We start from the raw sequence: 20,688 nt of genomic DNA on the forward strand, positions 1-20,688 counted from the left end.
AAGTGTTTTTATCGTGTTCTTTTTTGTCTAAACGCACGTTGTAATAATGGAATTAAGAATTTGAACGTTGTAAGATGTTATTGATGGGGTCCTTCGTTTCTTTATTCTTTAATGTATTCGCGAACTATTCTTTATTTTCAAGAATAGTGGATTTTTTGTAATTACTTGATACTTGTGTTCGACACATTGTTCTTTTCTGTAATCAGTAAATATTTACCCAACTGTTCAATTTTTGCAGTTTTTCTTTTTTTTTTTTCATTTTCTCTTTTCTATAAACCTTTCCATCTTATTTTATTTTATTTTATTTGTTTTCTTCTGTTTTCTTTATCATTATTTCATAGTTTAAAAAGAGAGGTTTCGATTTTGGTCATTTGTTAAATAATTTCGGCGATTTTCGACAACTTATAAGAAAACACACACAATCTATTAAGTAATTTTTAATGCGGTCTTTTTCAATAAAATTACACAGAGTAAAACAGGTATTAAACTTATAACAGTATTCATCGTGTATCCCATTTCAGTGCAATGCAAACCTCTGCAAAACAATTTCGAATCCCTGACATTGTCATCATAAAATACTCCGAAAAGATATTGGAAGAGAAGGGCGGTAACTGCGTGTGCTCCTTTGATCATACCGTAATTTCTGTTATAGTTGTCAATGTGGAACATTTCACTAACGATTGAGCTGACTAAAGCATACAAAGAACCTAACGACGTTCCCGTTAAAACTACAGATAAAACAATAAAAGCCTTGTTTTGAACAAGAATTACATTACTAAAAGAACATATTGTTTGTAACAGACATGAAAATAACAAAAAGGGGAGTCTTGTCAAAGATTGTCGCAGTTTATCAGACAAAAATCCAACTATGATCCCACTGATTGACGAAAATACTGGAACATAAATAAAAATGTACGAATCAAATCTACTCAACCCCGAAACTTGACTCAACACCGATAAGTTTGTTTTTAAAACCGAACCTGTGGCAAATGCAAGCGTTGACAACCAGGCTAACACCTGATAGTTTGGGTCTTTGATAATTTGCAGAAATGTCTTTTTAAGTATAACGTCTTTATGATGCACTTCTACTTCATGAGTATCATCTTCGGGCAATATATTAGTATAGTCTGTTTCAGATTTTACTTCACGAAGAAACAAAAAACAGAATATATACACAAATACACTAAAGAAAAATAGAAATATCATGAGTTGTTGAAATCGGTGATTCTTTGACGGAATGATGTAATAAACAACGGAAAACAGCAGCATTCCAATACTGATACTCTCTCCCATTATTGCCATAATTATTCCTCTGTATGATGAAGAAAAATTCTTTGCAACAATCTTCTGTGAGATAATAATCTGAATAGAATCACTTAATCCTAAAAAAAAAAGAAATACAGCTCTGATTTTTTTCAAATCAACATCATGGCGATCAAGGCCTGTACATGAGTGATTGTAATTTCTTAGAAGTTGCTGTGTATTTTTTTGTTTTGCTGTTACCCTGCTGTCCAATGTTTGAAAAGGGTAAGGTATCCGCTTACATGTTAAAAGTCATATGAAACCTCAAATTAAAAAACAATGATGCATATGTTTTTTTATAACAAAATAGATAGTTTTCATTATAAAACTTATGTACATATACTTTTATCTGAAGAAAATGCTTCAATTTGTCCTCATTTAAAAGAAGTTTTCTTTATTTTAATTGCTTTCTACCAGTAAGCAATTCGCCGACATATTTTCCGTATGCAAGTGACCTTAGCGTGACTCTTCTCGTAAAAATCCGGAGGCAATACGCATGCATGGATCTGTCATTAAAATAAACTATTATCTGATTGTGCATGTTGCTCAATATCCATGCTTCTTGCTTGATTGTTTACTTTACGGTGACAATCGGTAAACATCGGCTTCAAAACACGACAATTAATGAGCTGCCATATTTGTTAAATCATAACAGACAGAGAGAAAAAAATGACGATTGTACGATATATTTGCGTAAAAAATGATAAAACCATGCACAGAAGACTAAGTTTATAATATATAATTATGTGCATTGGTTCAAGAATTAGATAAACATTATTTTTCACCAGTCAATCGTTTCTTATGACTTTCAAACAAGCCTGTAATGCCGTTGTTGTAGTTTCTTTTGTAAATTATATTTGCCTTTCGTTTCATGTTTTGCACAAAATCACACCATCGGTTTCATTTTTGAAATGAAGTTCATTTTTCTTTCCTCAGAGCATTATATAGCTTGAAATGCAGGATGAGTTTTGGTCATTCTGGAAGGTCGTAGTGCGACCTATAGTTGATAATAGGTACGTCATTTTGTCTCTGGTGAATAATTGTCTCAATAGCAAGCCTACCACAACTCCCAATCTTATAATGATTACATTTGCATGTATGTTGCACTTTAATACGTTATATATTTTTATTGGATAATAACACTATCCCGTCATTCTGAAATTAACCATCATTTCCAAAGGAAATGGTACATTCATGATAACAAGAGCTCCCATAATAAAGTGCACAAGTGAATAAAAGAAAAACTTTATAGAAATCGTGTGTTCGTGATCCTAGCAAAACAATGTAATAACACTTAACTACATGATATGGGCAAAACATCCCTAATACGGAAAAAACAGCATGTGCAATACTGATGACGTTTTCCCTGTTAATATAAATCATGAGTAAATATTGTTTCTCTAACGGCCCAATAGGTATCAGACCACCAATTACTCCCTCCAATTTTATATTAAAAGCTTGTTCCTGTAGTCCAAAATGAAATTTTCAATTATTTTCTATCAAAGTCCTACTTTACAGTCAGTTTAAATTGAGCTGTGAAATTTGTAATACAAGTCGCAATAGATAGTATGTTTTTAAGGTGAAAGAGAAATATATTAAGAACATTTTGAGCCAAAATTTACTTGCCTATGAGTTTTCATTCAACATTGAGGATTAATGCACTCCATAGTATACTAATTTAAGATTTACAGAAAACCAGGGGTTATTTTTAGTGGTACCCCTAATCGGAAGACCTCTTCTTTTTATATGATTTTAATGGTATTTTGAAAATTGGCATTTAGAAAGCTGATACATGTACAATTCAGTATATATACATGGTTTCTTTGAATTTAAACTTAAGGTATTGACCCATGTTCACTTCCGATTTCATTCGTTAACCGTATGGCCCATGGGCTAATACGGGCCGTTCATTTTCGGTTTCATTTTTTTACGACTTACTTTAAAACTTTTGACGTATCATAGTTCATAAGATACATACAAGTATTGTGTTAATTGAAATAAAAAAAATTTTAAAGTTGAATTATGTTTCGAGTTTTGTTACAGTCATGTACAATTTGCAACGGACTTTACGATACAAACTTTCGATTATTTTCCCTATTTGATTTCTTGTTTGCAGATGAACTAGAGTGAGAATGGGTAAACAGTCTTTATATTAATTCAAAATCACTTTATACTTCAAGATTAAATTAATTGAAATAGCAAGTAGTGAGTAGATGGACGAGCAATCAGAAATTTCAAAATACATCGTAATCGTAATTGCCAATGAGACACGCAAGTGAACATACACTGAACAAATATTTTTGATCATTTAATCAAGTGTTACGAAAGAGATTTTTCTATATGAGCTCTGTTATAGATTGTCGATGAGCTAAAGTATTGAATGCTTCTTTTAGTAATTTTATAGGATTACAAATACATTGACCGTGTGCACATTTAATGAACGAAACGCTTCTGCGCTTCATACAAAATATACTTTAACGCCTTAACACTCCAATAAATATTTAGATGCTTAAATGAACACCACTCCTGAATTGATCTTCGTACGAAACGCGCAACCTATCTAAAAGAAAATTGAAGTCAGTGTTGATAAGCCATATGAACCAATTGAATCTTCAACTGTTTACGAATGATTATTGCAAATTCATACAAGCTAATTTTTATATTGCAAATTTGAAAGATCACAAATTATTATTATAAACGAATGTTCACAGCTTAGGTTCAAAGTAAAATTCAAAACAAAAACGAAGGATGTTTTTGTTTTGGTATTAATAACACCATATTGTATACCAAACATAGAGGCCAAACCGGTTTATAATATACTGAAAACTGTCTTCATTCAACCAATCTTAAACCTTATTTTATCGAGTTCTATTTATTTGATTTCTATTCGTCCTGGTTGATACATTTATCCAGTAATTAAGGTATCCAATCAATAATATCGTGTTATTAACTGGTTGTTTCTGTTTTGGCACTAGTATAGATTCAATGTTTGCTGTGTTGGCCTCGAGACCCGTTGGGTCGAGGTCCAATACAGCTGACCGAAAATCTATACCAGTGCCAATTCAGAAACAGCCAGTAAATAACACTATATCATTGATTGTATACCTTAATAACAGGATAAATGTATAAACTACAATTTCACGGGTAGTAAGGTCGTCATATCGAGGAGCGTTTAGTACAGTGATTTTGTCATAGTTTTGATAAGTTTGACTAAGTTTGACATGACGGTGTTAAGTCTTTTTGATGAAAATCAATGCAAAAATGTAAACATTGGGATATTTTGTAAACAAAACTTCTGATCATTAATTCAAGCTGGTAAGTACCTTTGTATAAAGTTAATATGTTAGTACATCACAAGTTGTATCATATGGTTAATGATTTTAACACAGAACAAAGCTTGCGTATGTCAAAATTTAAAACTTGCTTATTGGTTTATCGAACATAAAAAAAAGTTATTTTCTTTTTTAGTCAAGTTTTAAAACTGTTGTCCATGCTACGCGTAACTATTCGGTTTCGTAAATGGTTGAAGACTTATGATGTCCTCTTAATATCTTTTGGTTAGTTTTGTATTTGGGTTACTGTATCATGGACTTATAACCCTACATCTCCTTTTATTCATCATAAACTGTTTCAAAATTTAAAATAAAGAAAAACCAACAAATGGATAGTTTTCTAGAAAAGAAAAGGAAAAACAAAAATTACTTTTTGACTGGCTGCCACTTTTGAGTAGAAGTCTTTAGCTATTTCACTAGTGATGCCGCTCATGATATCCCCGTCAGAGTCGAGCGTAGACATATGGAGAAAAGATTATATGTTAAACAGAAGCAACGCTTTGTCTTTTTTTTGTAATTTTTTTCGAAAGCTAGTTTAAAAGAGCAGTGAATTTTAAATTTATATTGTAGAAAACTTACGAAAAGTAACATGATATGTTTAATTTACGCTTTTACGATTACTCCAACTAAATTTGGTTAAACAGGCTTTTTTCTTCTCAGGCAGTTAATATCATTATAGTGTAACTTCGTTCAATAACAGGCGCTATCAATAAAATTTTCAGTATTAAAGTGAAACACATATATATTTATTTCGATCTAAACCATGACAATCTTGACCAAAACCATGACGATTTTCTAGACTCTTAACCGAACCATGTCAATCGCTTAACCGAACCATAGCAATTCCGATATCTTGCTTATTCTGCGTTAATTTCGTGATACAACAATTTCAGTATAGATCGTTTGACCTCTAATACAGATTCAAGCATCTTATTTGCTTTTTATCTGCTCGTGTGAATAGAACTGAGGCAATAGTTTGGGGAAGCAACATAAATTAACCATGTCAAACTTATCCAAACTATGACATAATCACTGTACTAAACGCTCCTCGATATGACGACCTTACTACCCGTGAATTTGTTTTTCCGTTTCAAAGCTTTATTAAGACGTTACAAAACATTGCACATCAATTTACCTGTTTATTTTATGATTTTAATTTGAAAATATTATACAAATGTTTTTATGCATAACGATACTTCCAAAGTTAAGTAATGGCGAAGGAAAATTGAAAACTGGAAGGGAACTTCATGTTTTAGCCCTAGGGCTTATACGGCTTTCCCCCCGCTTTTTTCTGTATCGGCCCTGGGTTTTTTTCCGTATTGGCCCTTTTCAAAGAGCAATATTAAATCTTGATTTATATCGACAGTGGAACGTTTTTAGTATTGCACATGCTGATTTATCCATATTAGGGCTTATTTGCTCATATAATTTAATAAGTCATGGTATTTTAAAAAAAACAATGTCAAAAAACAATATTGTACTTAAATGATAATATGTACATAGATAATATGTGCATAGTACGCTCACCATTACATAGAAATCCGAACATAATGAAGTAACTGTTGGACAATTGATGATCCAATGTCGCCACCCATAATACAGTTGGCCCAATCAGAGTAAATACGATACCAACAACCAAGAAACACATGGGATTTAAAGAATCTGTAAACGTACATAACACGAATCCAATTCCGTTTCCTATCGTCTGCATGGAAGCGAACATTTCAACTAATAAAACAAGAAAAATAAGAAAAATTAATCGTTATTTAATATTAACCAAACTAAATTGATATAAAGCCATATCTAAACTGATAGTGCTTGATCATCTAAAAATTAGTTTATTGTGTTACAATACATTAAAACTAACAAAGGTAAAAATCTATGGGACATGTTAAATCAAAATTTTACAATATCTGTTGGTGTTACATGTACAGAATCATGTGTCTGTCAATAAAACAGTGTCAAGTTCCTATCAATGTTACAGAGTAAGATTCATTCTGAGTTCAAATGTCAATTTTCTGTCTGTGTTACTTATGATATCGAGTTTCTTTCTTTGATATAATGTGAAGTTTCTTTCTGTGTTAAAGTGTGAAGTTTCTTTCTGAGTTATGGTTTCAAATTCATTTCTGTGTTATGGTGTCAAGTTTCAATGTTACAGTGTTAATCTTTTTCCTGTGTAACAGTGTAAAGTCTTTTGTGTTATGCGTGTCAAGTTTCCTTCAAAGTAACAGTGTTAAGTTTTTTCTGTGTTATAGTGTCAAAGTTTTTATCTGTTATAGTGTCAAGTTTTTTTATGTGTTATAATGTCATTTTTACGTTACAGTTTCACTCATCTTTCTGTGTTACCCTTCTTTTGTGTTACAGTGTTAAGTTTCTTTCTGTTTTATAGTGTTACTGTTTGCAATAGCATGACTTGTTCTATATAATAAGAATGTTCTTATCCCGGGCATAAAAACAATGCCGTATTTTGCGAAACCTTTTCAACTTTTGATCTTCAGTGCTGTACAACTTTGTACTTTTTTCACTTTCGATCTTTCATATCTGGGCGTCACTGGTGAGTCTTGTGTGGACAAGGCGCGTTTTTGGCGTATTGAATTTTAAACCTGATGCTTTTTGTTATCTAGTAATCATGTTTTTCTGTGTCTAATATGTTCTCCTATTTATTTGTATTGTAGTCCTGTAATATTATGTTGTCATTTCAATGTTATATTTAACTTTGCCATTAAAGTGCGAGGTTTGGCATGCCTTAAAACCAGGTTCAACCCACCACTTTTATTCCCCTTTAAAAGTGTCCTGTACCAAGTCAGGAAGATGGTCATTGTTATAATATTGTTCGTTTCTCTTTGTGTTGTATTTTAACGTTGAGTCGTTTGTGTTTTCTCTTATTTTTGAGATATTGAAATAAGACGTGGCACGGTACTTGTCTATCCCAAATTCATGTATTTGGTTTTCATGTTACATTTGTTATTCTCGTGGTTTTTTGTCTGATGATTGGTCTGTTTCTTTGTGTGTTGCGTTTCGGTGTTGTGTCGTTGTTCTCCTCTTATATTTAATGCGTTTCGCTCGGTTTTGGTTTGTTACCCCGATTTTGTTTTTTGTCCATGGATTTATGAGTTTTGAACAGCGGTATACTACTGTTGCCTTTATTTAAGTTTCTTTCTGTTTTACAGTGTTAAACTTTATGTCTTTGTTACAGTGCTAAGTTTATTTCTGTTGATATCGCTTTTGTTTTTGTTTTGGTTTGAACTTTATTATCCTTACCTTGTTTCTTATTGGTGTTAAATATGACTTGAAGCTCATTTGCATATACAAAGAATATTTCCGATGGTCCCAACAGTGCATTGGCAAGAACACCAGCAACAAACGACAACCATAATCTCAATTTCTGACTTTTGATCGGTGGTGAAATATGCATGTCTTTTGAGTAATTATGCTAAAAAAAATAAATGTAAAAATAAACGGATAATATGATTCTCAGTGTGACAACTTGAACTTAAGACCAAATGAAACCGAAATTTACAACTATAGATATCCGTACGGTTTTCAAAAACGAGTAAACACCATTACGCATAGTCAGCCATAAAAGGCCTCAAAATTTCTTATTCCTAACTAATTAAACGAGAAAAATAACGATCTGTTTGATGTAAAACATAATGAACGAGAAACATGACTTGAAGACTGTTGCAGGGTAAAATTAGTTTCACTTTGTTGGCGCCAACTCTAGTCTTAACCTTGGACAGTGGTGTAACAGTAAAACATAAGAACAAACTATAAAAACCACAGTTGAAAAGGACTTAGTTTATTCGATTGATACAAAGAATATTAAATACTTTTATTTGGCGTGGCAGTGTAATTACAAATCCTCACAGAAAACACGCAAAGTACATAACTTAAAGTACTCGCTGTTACTGACAGGCTAGATCAAAGCCGAATGCAACTAATAAAACAAGAGCCGTGTCGCTCAGGTTGATATAATGAAGGTAAAATGAGGTAAAATATTTAAAGAAATAAATTTTGAAATTTCATATAAACTAAGTTAATCTTCTATGTAATTGTAGAAAATAACTAATTCTTGTATAAAGCTTTTTGTATAAAAAGATATTATTAGAAAGTCTATAATGTTGTGTAACTTTTAATTTATAAGTATCTTCTTATTTGACACTAAGCGACATAAATAAGGTTTGACAGCTTAAACTCTTAGAAGTATATCCTTAAGCAAATATATCTAATTCTTTCCTATTGTTCACCTAGAATTCAATCTAACCAAAATAATCGGATTTCCCTAATGGTCATAAAAACAAAGTATTTCATTATCACTGAACTAGTATATATTTGTTTAGGGGCCAGCTGAAGGACACCTCCGGGTGCGGGAATTTCTCGCTACATTGAAGACCTGTTGGTGACCTTCTGCTGTTGTGTTTTTTTATTTTGGTCGGGTTGTTGTCTCTTTGACACATTCCCCATTTCCATTCTCAATTTTATATAGTAATTAAAAATAGTAACCCCAAAAAGGTGAATAAGGTAAAAGAGATCTAACCAATAGAAACTGTCCTTATAAAAATAAGTTTTCTAAAAGTCATTTTGATTGGTGAATTAAACAAGTCCAACCAGCACGTGTTCTTAGGGTTTAAAATAGGAAACCTTAAGGAATCAAACATTAATTTACTCGTATGGTTGGACTCCAAATAAACATATATTGACATCTTTGTGTTATTCACCAGGTACGTTAACTTATAATTTTTGTTATATGAAAAGTTAAACGTAATCTTAGTAATGTTTTAAAGTAACAATTTTATAAGAGAAATCTTTCTTTATTTAAGTTACAAAAATATCATGACAAACTATTTCAACTAATTCATAAAGTATTTTGATAATTGTCAATTCAAGTTCATTTAGGAATCAAACTCTTTTATTTCATATTGATGTATTTGATTAATTTACTCGTATGGTTGGACTCCAAATAAACATATATTGACATCTTTGTTTTATTCACCAGGAAGCCTCGAAAGAACGCAAACGATAGTCCCCCAATTATCGTAGTTAAATAGAGAACACAGACATGTAAAACAACAGAGAACAACAACACATATAACCCTTCAACGGGAAAGGGGAGGCGACTGCCTTAGTCCGCGCTTTCCCCCCTCTTTCCCGCATAACAGAAATGGTGGAGGCAAGTGGAAAGATCCACGGTACCCGTAAAGCGAGTAGTTTCCCGAAGAAAAGTGTATTTCAAATTCGAAAAGAAAATAAGTGTGTTAAATATATTCTAAAGGATAAAGTAGAAAGTAGAACGGAGAAAAGAGAATCGATAAAGCAAAATGGAGAAAGGAGACAGGAGAATAGAGATGGAGCATTTAGAACAGAGAAAGGAGAACAAAAAACGGATAAAGGAGAATCAATAAAAGAAAATCGAGAAAGGAGACAGGAGAATGAAAAAGGAGCATGCATAACGGAGAAAGGAGTGCGGAGAGAGGAGAAAGAAGTACGCAGAATGGAGAACGGAGAAATGTGTAACATTACGGAGCTTAATTCGGACATTGATTCTGAACAGTGGGATTTAAAATGAACTACATTGTTTCATTCTTTGTGTATATATGTTCTATTGTTAAAAAAAACATGTTTCTTAAATAGCAAGTAAGTTAAAGTTAATTTTAAAAATAAATCGAATAGCAAATAAGTTTAATTTGAAGTTAAAATAGATAAAATAGCGAATATACTTAGTGAGAAAAACAGATAAGATAATGAATAAGTTAAAATTATTAAAAAAAGAAATCTATGTAGGAATTGGGTTAAATTGAAAATATGGTAATTGATAAAGCTAAATTTGAAAAGAAATGTATAATTTGAGATAAACGGAATATGACTTATTATTTTTAAGTGCAAAACTATGTAAAAAAGTATTGATAAAGAAAAATATTTAATTTGGAAGACTGTAAATGGCAAATAAGAAACTAAAGTAATGATGACTAATGTAAAAGAAAACAAAGCAATATGAGATGAGAAGTAAAATATTTATAGTTAATGAATAAAAAATACAAATAAAATCTGTAAGAAGAGGTTGGTTGTTTAAAGACTTAAAAAAAAGGAGAAAAAAAAATGCCGATGTACGGCCATCCGGTGTCCTATAAGGAATAAAGATAGAGAAATAAATAAAGAGAACTTTAAAGAGAAATGCACGTGTAAAAATGAATAAAATGTTGTTAAATTGTGTAAGTTTTTAATGGTTCTATAGCGATTACGATAAATGTTGAGTAAAACATGTGTTTTAAGGTTCCCGTATGTAAGAATTTAATGTGAGTTTAATCATAAGAATTAGGATGGTACAAACCTAATTAAGTGCTTAATATGTTGACCTAGCTAGTTATCATGTAAAATCTGGATTATAGCAAACATAATGTATTCTAGCATAAGCAAATCATTAACCATAATGTAAAATCTTAACTGTAATCAAATGTTTTAGAAAACTATCCATTGTACAACGAACAACAAATCCGACTAAAGTAATATATAATAGAAAATGAGGGTATGACTTGCGGTAGTTCTGGAGTCGGAGCAAAGTACCCAGGAAATGAGCATACTCCAGCGAGAGGAAATGACTCGGGTATGTTTGGAGTTCGAGCAGACTACCAAATTAAGCGGGCTTGCCACATATAAGAAATAGCGAAACAATAATAATAATAATTAAACTGTCAATTGTTCTTGAACAATTGAGAGGTCTTTCCTTTTATAATGTAAAATATTTGTTCAAATAGACGTAGAATGTACTGAAAAGCTTTAAAACACACTAAAAATCCTTGAAATAAGGTCAAAAACACATAATTCGCCATATGGGACATGACCTTGACCTTTGACCTTTTGACCTTTGTCAAGGTCATTAGTCCCCAATGTCTTTGCTGAAGACCCCATGGGTCTAGGACCTTTGGTTATATAGTAAAACCTGATTTTGTCTTTTCGGAAACCTAAAACAGTGGTTATGCCCCTTAAAACAAGATCAAATCTCTTCAGTCTAATGTAAAAAAGTTGCGCCATAATGACCCAAACATTTTCCACTTTTAAAAAATTCTGTAAGTATAATAGTTTCTGAGATTATCCCATAACAAGGTGTAAGGTCAAAGGTCAAGGTCAACATACACATTCGACCTTGGGATATTTTTCAAAGTCACATGAATCGATGATGAATGGTGAAGATCCTAGGTGTCTACGACTTACGGTTTCTGAGTTTTGGTGGTCAACCGACACCGGTTAATTTTCATAGGGGCATAACCCTACAAATGAGTCGTTGAATCTTTTCGATCCAAATGTAACGAAGAACCGGTGTCTGGTCCTGAACAAATTTCACCCTTTGTTTTTTTTCTTCCTATTACGGTTACGGTGTTGGAACGATAACAAGGTTTTTTGGTTTCGGAGGGATTACTCCGAACCGACAAAATATTTCGACTAACAGGGTGAGTTCTAGATAGATATTCATGACACCGATACAAAGTGTGAACATGAAAGCGACACATCTTACGGTTTAGGCTGCTAACTTTGTCAAAGTTTGGCGGAAGAATAATAATAAACAGAAGAAATACAGTAAGGTCTTTCCCTTTTGTAAAAGGAAAGACCTTAATGATAATAATATGAAAAAAACAAACCACCAACGCTCTTACAATAAAGATAAAGAGATTGCAAAATGTAAAATATTACAGAATAAAATTGTTTATTAATAAAAAAATAAAATAAAAACAAGAATATCTAAAACGCAATGAGTCATCTTGGTCATAACAGCTTGTATAACCAAAACATCTAATATAAACTGATCATAAGCCACAAAATCAAATAGTTAAATCCAGTTAAGAGAATAATAATTATATTTATAAAAAATAAAGTTTTTAAAATTTAAAAAAATATAAAAGAAATAAATTCAATTGTAAAATTGCGGAGCATTAAATATGTAGGGCCAAGTTTAATCCTTCGTGAGACTTCTCCTTTTACGACCCTGATAGGTTTAAACGGAAGCAAGTTAACTCGTACCAACGAAAACTCGTACCTTGTTAACTCGTACCAAAAAAGTTAACTCGTACCACTGGGAAGTCGTACCACTGCAAACTCGTACCATAAAAAATATATTAAAAATTACGAATTTTTTATGGTATTTTTTTTAAACTTGATAAAACTTAATATGTTGAATTACTTATACTGGATTTTAATAGTCAAAAATACAATGTTTTTTTTCTGAAAGCTTAAATTTTTAAGCTGATCTTTCAAAGTAGTTATAATCCAGAAGAAATTAAAAACATTGCTTTAACTGTACCTTAAGTTTAATATCTATATCCAAATTAAATCAATTAATGCTGTAATCCATGATCACATATTGGATGCTATGTTTACAATTGTTGGAAGCCATGTGCTTTTTGGCGGGAAAATTCGGGAACAGGAAACAGACAGTTACATAAATTTTTATTGTAACTTGTTATTTATAAAAAAAGCAAGGACGTATGTTAGTTATACATCCTTGTAAAAAGTAGAATTTCATTTTGAAATCATTTTGATTAACTGCTAGGATTTATTCATGAAAATTAGGTCTTTCCACTTTTCTGTGGAAAGACCTATTGTTTTTCTTCTGATTATTTTTTTTTTTTTTTTTTCTTCCGCCTAATTTTGTTCTTGCGATAAACATTTGTTTCGCAATATGTCGCTTAGATATTTGATATATGATATCGAACAGTTTATGCGCTTTTGAAATTTACCCTGCGTACACGAATACTTTTCTTTGTAGGAGTTATCTCCCCAAACACTGTTTTCCTTGTTAGCGCAACTCCTTTGCAACCGTAAAATATTATGACAAATTTATTTTACAAAATTGCTCGTTATATCCTTCGCATGATTTGTCCTATTTTGACCGAAGTGATATGAACGCTCCATATGAGAGTTATTTCCCCTTATGCATTTGATATAAGTGATATGCATTTCTATCTTGTAAACCATAAGTGCTAGAGACTAAGGATCTTTTGATTTGAGGTCCTTGGTCCAAAAAAATAAAAATTAGGTCAAGGTCATATTCTAATTTTTGAATTTGGCTTATTTCCACTAATTTCCAGAAACCGTATAAGATATCGACAAATTATTTTTTCTAAATTGTTAGTTGCGACATGTCGTAACACGTAAATTTTGATTGCAAGGGTACGTCGAACGTAAAATTGAATTTTCTCCCCTCTTGTATTTAAAAATACGCGTATGGTGATATAACTGATTAACCAAATATAATTAAGACCTATGGTCTTTTGATTTGAGGTCCATGGTTTATGACCTTGAAATTGATCTCAAGGTCATAGATTAATTTGACGTTCTTGTTTTTGACCTTTGCTTTCAGCTCATATGTAAACATGATATAGCCATGAGACTTTTTGGCGAAAGGTATTAAACCATTTAACCTTGAAAAAAACAACCGGAAGTGACCTCGTGTAAACCGGAAGTAGCTATTTTTTGTACTTTATTAATAAAAAAGTATATAGAACCAGATCTTTTTGGAATCAGTGTCAATTAAATATTCAAATATTATCGGAAGTACCATTTTTTCAAACCGGAAGTAACAAATTATCTCCCTTATTTAATTTGTTTTTGTATAGAAACCATATATTTCTGGAATCAGCGTACAATAACCTATTAGTTGACGATTGAAATGACATTTTAAACTTAATTTTACAACTTTCATATTAAAATACATTATTTTCAGTGGAAAGACCTTCAATTGTTCTCTGAACAATTGGTTTTTAATTTAATTTGGAATGATTAAAAGTTAAATTGAATAATTATCAGTAAAACTTTTAAAAAGAGTCTATTCAAAGGAGACAACAAAGCAAATCTGCCATGGTATTTTCTACCCAATAGACAGGGAACATTAGCTACAAATTGGTCATTCATTGTACTTTCAAATTATATACACTTTACAGACTTGAGAGGTATTGAGTGAAAGTAAATTCTATACATCATTAAATACCATTCAAATGCATTTAGATAAGTTGGTACGAGTTTGCATTGGTACGAGTTATTATAATAATTCGATAATTGATATAGTCGACTATTTATCAGTTTTTATAAACTTTTTTTCCTATTAGCATTAAACTAATAGTTCGATTTTTCTGAAGGCCGTGCATGCAGTGACCATTTTTGCTACATGTGGCTTCCACGTCATGTGGTCTCTATTGGAAAGTGTTTTCATTGGCAAATATTTCACATCTTATTTTTATATGGGCAAACAAGTGAGACATCTATAATGTTCATCGTTCTTTAAACAAAAATGTAAGACTTAGTGATAAATTCTGTGCCGTTTTGTTTGTTTGTTGGAATGTTTCTCTTCGTATAACACAAAGTCTCAATTATTCATTTACTAGACGAATGCACGAAACAATTTTCAGAATTGCTGCGTCGACGTTTCCCTTTTGTAATAATGAATAATAAAAAAGACACGTATCTGTTAGGGAGCAAACATTTAACTCCAAGGTGGGATATATATAAATTTTTTGTTTGAGTCAGTTGTTATTTTTAACTGTTTTTATAAAGTTAAAGGGAGAATGTATGTTTTTTTTTGTCTGTGTCAGAATTATTTTTCGCGCGAAGATATTTCTTTTTAACTTTTTGACCCTATCAATTTAAAACAAAATCCATTGTCAACAGTAACAGTTACGAGGAAAATCTGATTTCAGATATTTCGTTTGTCCTCTCAGTCTCCTTAAACAGAATATATTTTTTCATCAATAAGATTTTTTTGGAAAAAACATTAACCCTCCCCCTGTTCTTCGAAATGATATAATCAGTATACTCATGTATACAAAACTACATTGCTCACTCACTTGTGAGTTCAGGATATCATGTTGCAGCGTATTATTGGGTGGAAACACTAACCATGAGAACAGTACAGCTGTTGTTTTTTATTTGGTCGGGTTGTTGTCTCTTTGACACATTCCCCATTTCCATTCTCAATTTTAGTATATAACAAAATCAGTATTGAGTTACTTAAGTCGAGCGCACCGTATACGATGTACTTGCATATCATGGTTGTACACTTTTAAGGTTCATCATAACCTTTCGGCTAATATGGCCGTATTTACACCACACATTTTACTCTTGAGTACAGACAAACCTATTCACCTGCAAAAGTTTTAAGGGATGGCAGGAACTAGATATATAAATTGTAACTGCATTTTATGTTTTAGAACTTTATAAACTTTACTAGATTTTGCTTTCTAGTTTTTTCGTACCTGCAGAAGTTGCCAAAATAAACTAAGTCGGGAAAGAGGTTTGATAATCTCCCCTCATATAATACAGGTTGTGAGAAGTATTGATTTAAATGGACAATAGACATCTGCAGACAATAGGTGATTTAAACTGTGTAAATGAGTGGACCGTATCAAATGAAACTCGAGTGTTTGATCATTTTGCTATCTTCTGCAGAATGGAAAAAACTGGACATCAAAATCCAGGTTAGTATTTTATTTTCTGAAACGTATACTTCATATAACTTTTATATATCTAGTTCCTGTCATGCCTTAAAACTTTTCTAGATGTACGAGTTTCTCTGTACTCATAGTAAATTTTGACGGGTAAACACGGCCATATTTTAAAATTCCTTATGATGAACCTTAATATATTTTATTGTCAACATGTAATAAAAACTTACATTTAAACGGCACATGAAAACCGCCTGATCTGTTAGTCAAAGTAAATGATTATATGTACGATGGATGTGATGTTTCCTTTAGTCAAGGACCACTCGATTTAAAATCATAAAAAAGACAAATTTCTTATATGGAAAAAAAAGTCAGGTACACTTTTTGAAATTGGGTTCGACTAATTTTACCATTAAACATATATATAAAATAAAATTAATGGATAATTCATTTCGATATGGGTTTGATTATATCAGATTATTACTTAGCCTTTCTCATATTATGTATATATATATGTCAACAGCCCGATGTAGCCCAACTATTCCGATGCCCCTTATGTCCGACACCTCATTGGTACGACACCCTTATAGTCCGACGCCCCATAAGTCCGACACCCCAATAGTCCGACACCTAAAAATCCGACACTAAATAATTGAAAAAATATTTGAAATAGATAATCTTTATTTCAAGAGGATAATTCCATAAGTTAAAACTAATCCTCCTGAGAGTCCTCAAAATAATAATAACATATTCATAAAGACTTAGTACTCACAATATTATAATTTTATTATTGTCCAGTGGGAAATATTACAAGCATGTTTATGACGAGAACAGTTTAACAATACATATGATAGGTACATGTAGGTCCTGTAAAAGATGCCGTCTAGAATGAAAAAAGGTCAATGAAATTTGTACTGCCACTGGACAATGAAAGTATATCGAATAGGAACAGGAATTTACCTTAAGCTTGCAACAGACTCTAACAAAAGGCCAGCGTATTTTCTTTCGATATATATCTTGACTAGTCAAAATTCTCCTTTCAAGATATCTGAAGACGTGATTAACGTAAATAATCTTATTTTTTTTAACTGTGATTTTTCTGTCATTGAATTCTTTTTGAAACTAGATATTATGTTTTGTATTCATTTATTGAAGCAGAATTAATGTATGTAAAGAACGACGTATAAGCTTTTATTAGTGTGTAGTTATATCAAAAGTCACTGAAAAGGGATAAAGTTTCATTTTCCTACGGATGAATGGTTGTGCAAAAGTTTTTTTTTTTTTAAACATAAAGTTTATACAAAAAAGTTGTTCACTTTACCATAACTTTACTGCTTCATTACACATTTATACAATAAAGCGAGCCAGAAATTATACATGCACTGGATAAAGTTTAACCACCTGCATATAAATATCAAGATGGTGGATAACTGACATTGGAACACGAGATAAGGTAACGTCATTTCCCGATTTTTCTTTTTCTTAGTCTTGTGGTCGGATTATGTTATTTTATCTTTTTCTAGTTTTTAATTGTGCATTTTTTTATTAACCTTAATTGAAACATTTATCTCATGAAAGTTAGAAACTGCAAAAGCAGAAGATGTAATGAGTATAAAATCAACGGGCAGTTTTGAAAGTATCTTGAGCAAATACTAAAATATTTTTTGACTTTGATTTCAGTCGATAAAATAATTAATCTATCCAAGATATATGACATTCACCCTCGTCCATTTATCTCGGTGAATATAATATCTCTGCGTTAACTATCCTTGTATAAATCTAATGACAAGTCCATAATTCTATTTGTAATAAGCCTGCCCCTCATTCCACATAGTATATGAAAATATATCGTTATAAATGTGTTTGATTAGTATTCGGTTTTAATTAGTTTCCGTGTGCATTCAAATATCAATATATGCAAACGTGCATTTTAAGTCAAGAATGGTGTACCATAATTTTATTTCATAATATATAAAAATCATCGTTTAAAAAATCGTTTCACTTTCATTAAATTCTAAAATTGGGATCACAGACATCCCTGTACCTTAAAAATAATGATTAAATCATACTTTTGAATGCTTCATTTAATTCAAAATGTAATGCATGTATTAGTAATATATTTTAAATGCGATCTACTTTACTTTTTTTAAACGAACAAAAGTCGAAAAGATGCAAAAGTGCATCAGAACCCATACAGCGAAGACAAGACTCCACCATAGTGAGAGAGAAAAACGACGGAAATACAAACAACAGTCCTCACAAACTCCACCAAAAAAATAGAAGTTCGTTTCTACATGACGATAAAAAAAAAGTTACTGATTTTTACGAATCATGGTAAACAGTATTATACATCCCAGTTATAAAGGCAACATTTAGATAATTGAGAAAGATTAGGATGGTTTGACAAACCACACTCCAAATTAATTAGGTACACGTATTCTTAAGTTTTGGAATGACAAAAAAAGAGCATTTCAATAATCTTGAAAGATTTAAAGAATCACTTGTTACAACACGGGTCCGTAAATGTTTACACAGTCTTGGACGTATACATGTTTGCTTCCTATCTTAATTACATTGAAAGATATTTGTTGTCTTATTTTTGTCGAGCCATCGACTTAAGTCGAAAAAGCGAGACTAAGCAATCCCACATTCCGTCGTCGTCGGTGTCGTCGTCGGCGGCGGCGTCCACAAATATTCACTCTGTGGTTAAAGTTTTTGAAATTTTAATAACTTTCTTAAACTATACTGGATTTCTTCCAAACTTGGATAGAAGCTTGTTTATAATTATAAGATAGTATCCAGAAGTAAATTTTGTAAAAATAAAATTCCATTTTTTCCGTATTTTACTTATAAATGTACTTAGTTTTTTTCTGCGGGGAAACATAACATTCACTCTGTGGTTAAAGTTTTTAGAATTTTAATAACTTTCTTAAACTATCCTGGGTTTGTACCAAACTTGGACAGAAGCTTGTTTATGATCATACGATAGTATCCAGAAGTAAATTTTGTAAAAAAATAAATCCATTTATTCCGTATTTTACTTTTAAATGGACTTAGTTTTTCTGCGCAGAAACATTACATTCACTCGGTGGTTTAAGTTTTTTAAATTTTAATAACTTTCTTAAACTATCCTGGGTTTGTACCAAACTTACACAGAAGCTAATTTATGATCATAAGATAGTATCCAGAAGTAAATTTTGTAAAAAGATAACTCCATTTTTTCTGTATCTTACTTTTAAATGGACTTAGATTTTCTTCCAGTTAACATTACATACAGTCTGCAGTTAAGTTTTCAAAACATTTATTAGATTCATTAACTGTCCTAGATTTTTACCAAGCTTGGACAAAAGCTTCTTACAATCATAAGGTAGTATCAAGAGGATTATTTTTATTGATTTTTTTGCTCATTTTTGTTGAGCCTGCGATTTACAGCAAAAGAAGGCGAGACACTGGGTTCCGCGGAACCCTTACAATTTGTTTGTCTAATTGATCTCGTTAGGCCGACGTCATACACTATTTATAGTAGTAGAAGTTGTCAATTAAACAAAGACAGTGACAGTCCTGGTTTTTGAACTTCTCCTTAGTATAATCATATAAATCAACTACATGCTCTCTTTAATGTTGATCATTTTGAATAAAGGGTATGGAATCAATATTTGTTTATTTTGAGCTGATATTCTAGATCTTCTCCTTTGATTCGTTTAAGTGAGGCTCCTACTATATTATGCAATGTATGAATGTATTCATAAAGTATAATCACGTTTAAAAGTTCCAAGACAAATTGATAAAAATGCAAGAAACAATGTGAATTGTTTGCCTTTTCACAAAATGCATTGCTAGTTTCAATTAAAAATGATCGAGTTTTAAATGCAATTTACTGATATTATTAAGATCACGGTCTGGACTCTAAAAAGGAAAAGCTGTTATTTAAAGATTTATTTGTATTTTCTTATACATGTATGTAAACTGCAAGGAGATAATGGGTATACCCCAATGGGACAATTCGAAAGCCAACAAAATCATCATAAGGCAACTATTTGCGATGTTCTAAACATTTGACAGAAAAAAAAAACACGTGACGAGATTTTTACGCACGTCCTTTTTTTGGTATATTGTTTTTCATGTTGCTATTAATGAGATGACCAAGCAATTTGTTTTGGTGATCGAATATTATCATAACTATGACACGTTAATTGCTACATGTGACAACTGTGTGTAGAAGTTTATGTCACTGTTAATATCAGATTCTTAATATGGATAGTTTTATCAATTTTGCCATCAAATGCAATCAATATATTATAGATAAATGATAAAAGATGCTGTTTAAAATTAAAAATGAATTCAATTCTTTCTAGTAAAGGATGTTTTCGAAATGCTATTGTTAAGTAAGATAATCTTATGTATATGTTTCATTATAATACGTTATTTTGATCGGCTAACATCTATCTCGCGTCATTCTGAAATCAACTTTCATTTAAGTATTGAATACTTCTTTTTGTAACTTCATTGGGATGTAAATAAAGCGTTGACCGAAGTACATTTGTATCAGGCGCGGAAGCGTTGAAATTCATTCTACAAATGTGCGCACGGTCAACACTTTTACAACCCTATGAAGTTACAAAAAA

The 20,688-nt window shown here is 31.4% G+C and overlaps 1 protein-coding gene across 1 annotated transcript; it reads right to left on the minus strand.

The window, feature by feature from the left end:
• Window positions 1–426: 426 nt before the first annotated feature.
• Window positions 427–16,396, minus strand: LOC134726269 (uncharacterized). The gene is made up of 4 exons (XM_063590669.1): window positions 16,294–16,396; window positions 7,896–8,067; window positions 6,162–6,362; window positions 427–1,382 (listed from the first exon to the last, which is right to left on the minus strand). Exons 1-4 carry the CDS (start codon window positions 16,306–16,308, stop codon window positions 427–429), a joined length of 1,344 nt encoding a protein of 447 aa, XP_063446739.1. The 5' UTR covers window positions 16,309–16,396.
• Window positions 16,397–20,688: the final 4,292 nt, after the last annotated feature.

The sequence above is a fragment of the Mytilus trossulus genome, chromosome 7 (assembly GCF_036588685.1).
Source record: "Mytilus trossulus isolate FHL-02 chromosome 7, PNRI_Mtr1.1.1.hap1, whole genome shotgun sequence".
NCBI lineage: Eukaryota > Metazoa > Mollusca > Bivalvia > Mytilida > Mytilidae > Mytilus > Mytilus trossulus.

Coding starts and splice junctions, on each gene's coding strand:
- LOC134726269 (XM_063590669.1), bottom strand. Junction 6,363..7,895: donor TAACACCAATAAGAAACAAG/GTAAGGATAATA, acceptor TTGTTTTATTAG/TTGAAATGTTCGCTTCCATG. Junction 1,383..6,161: donor GTTCGGATTTCTATGTAATG/GTGAGCGTACTA, acceptor TTTTTTTTTTAG/GATTAAGTGATTCTATTCAG.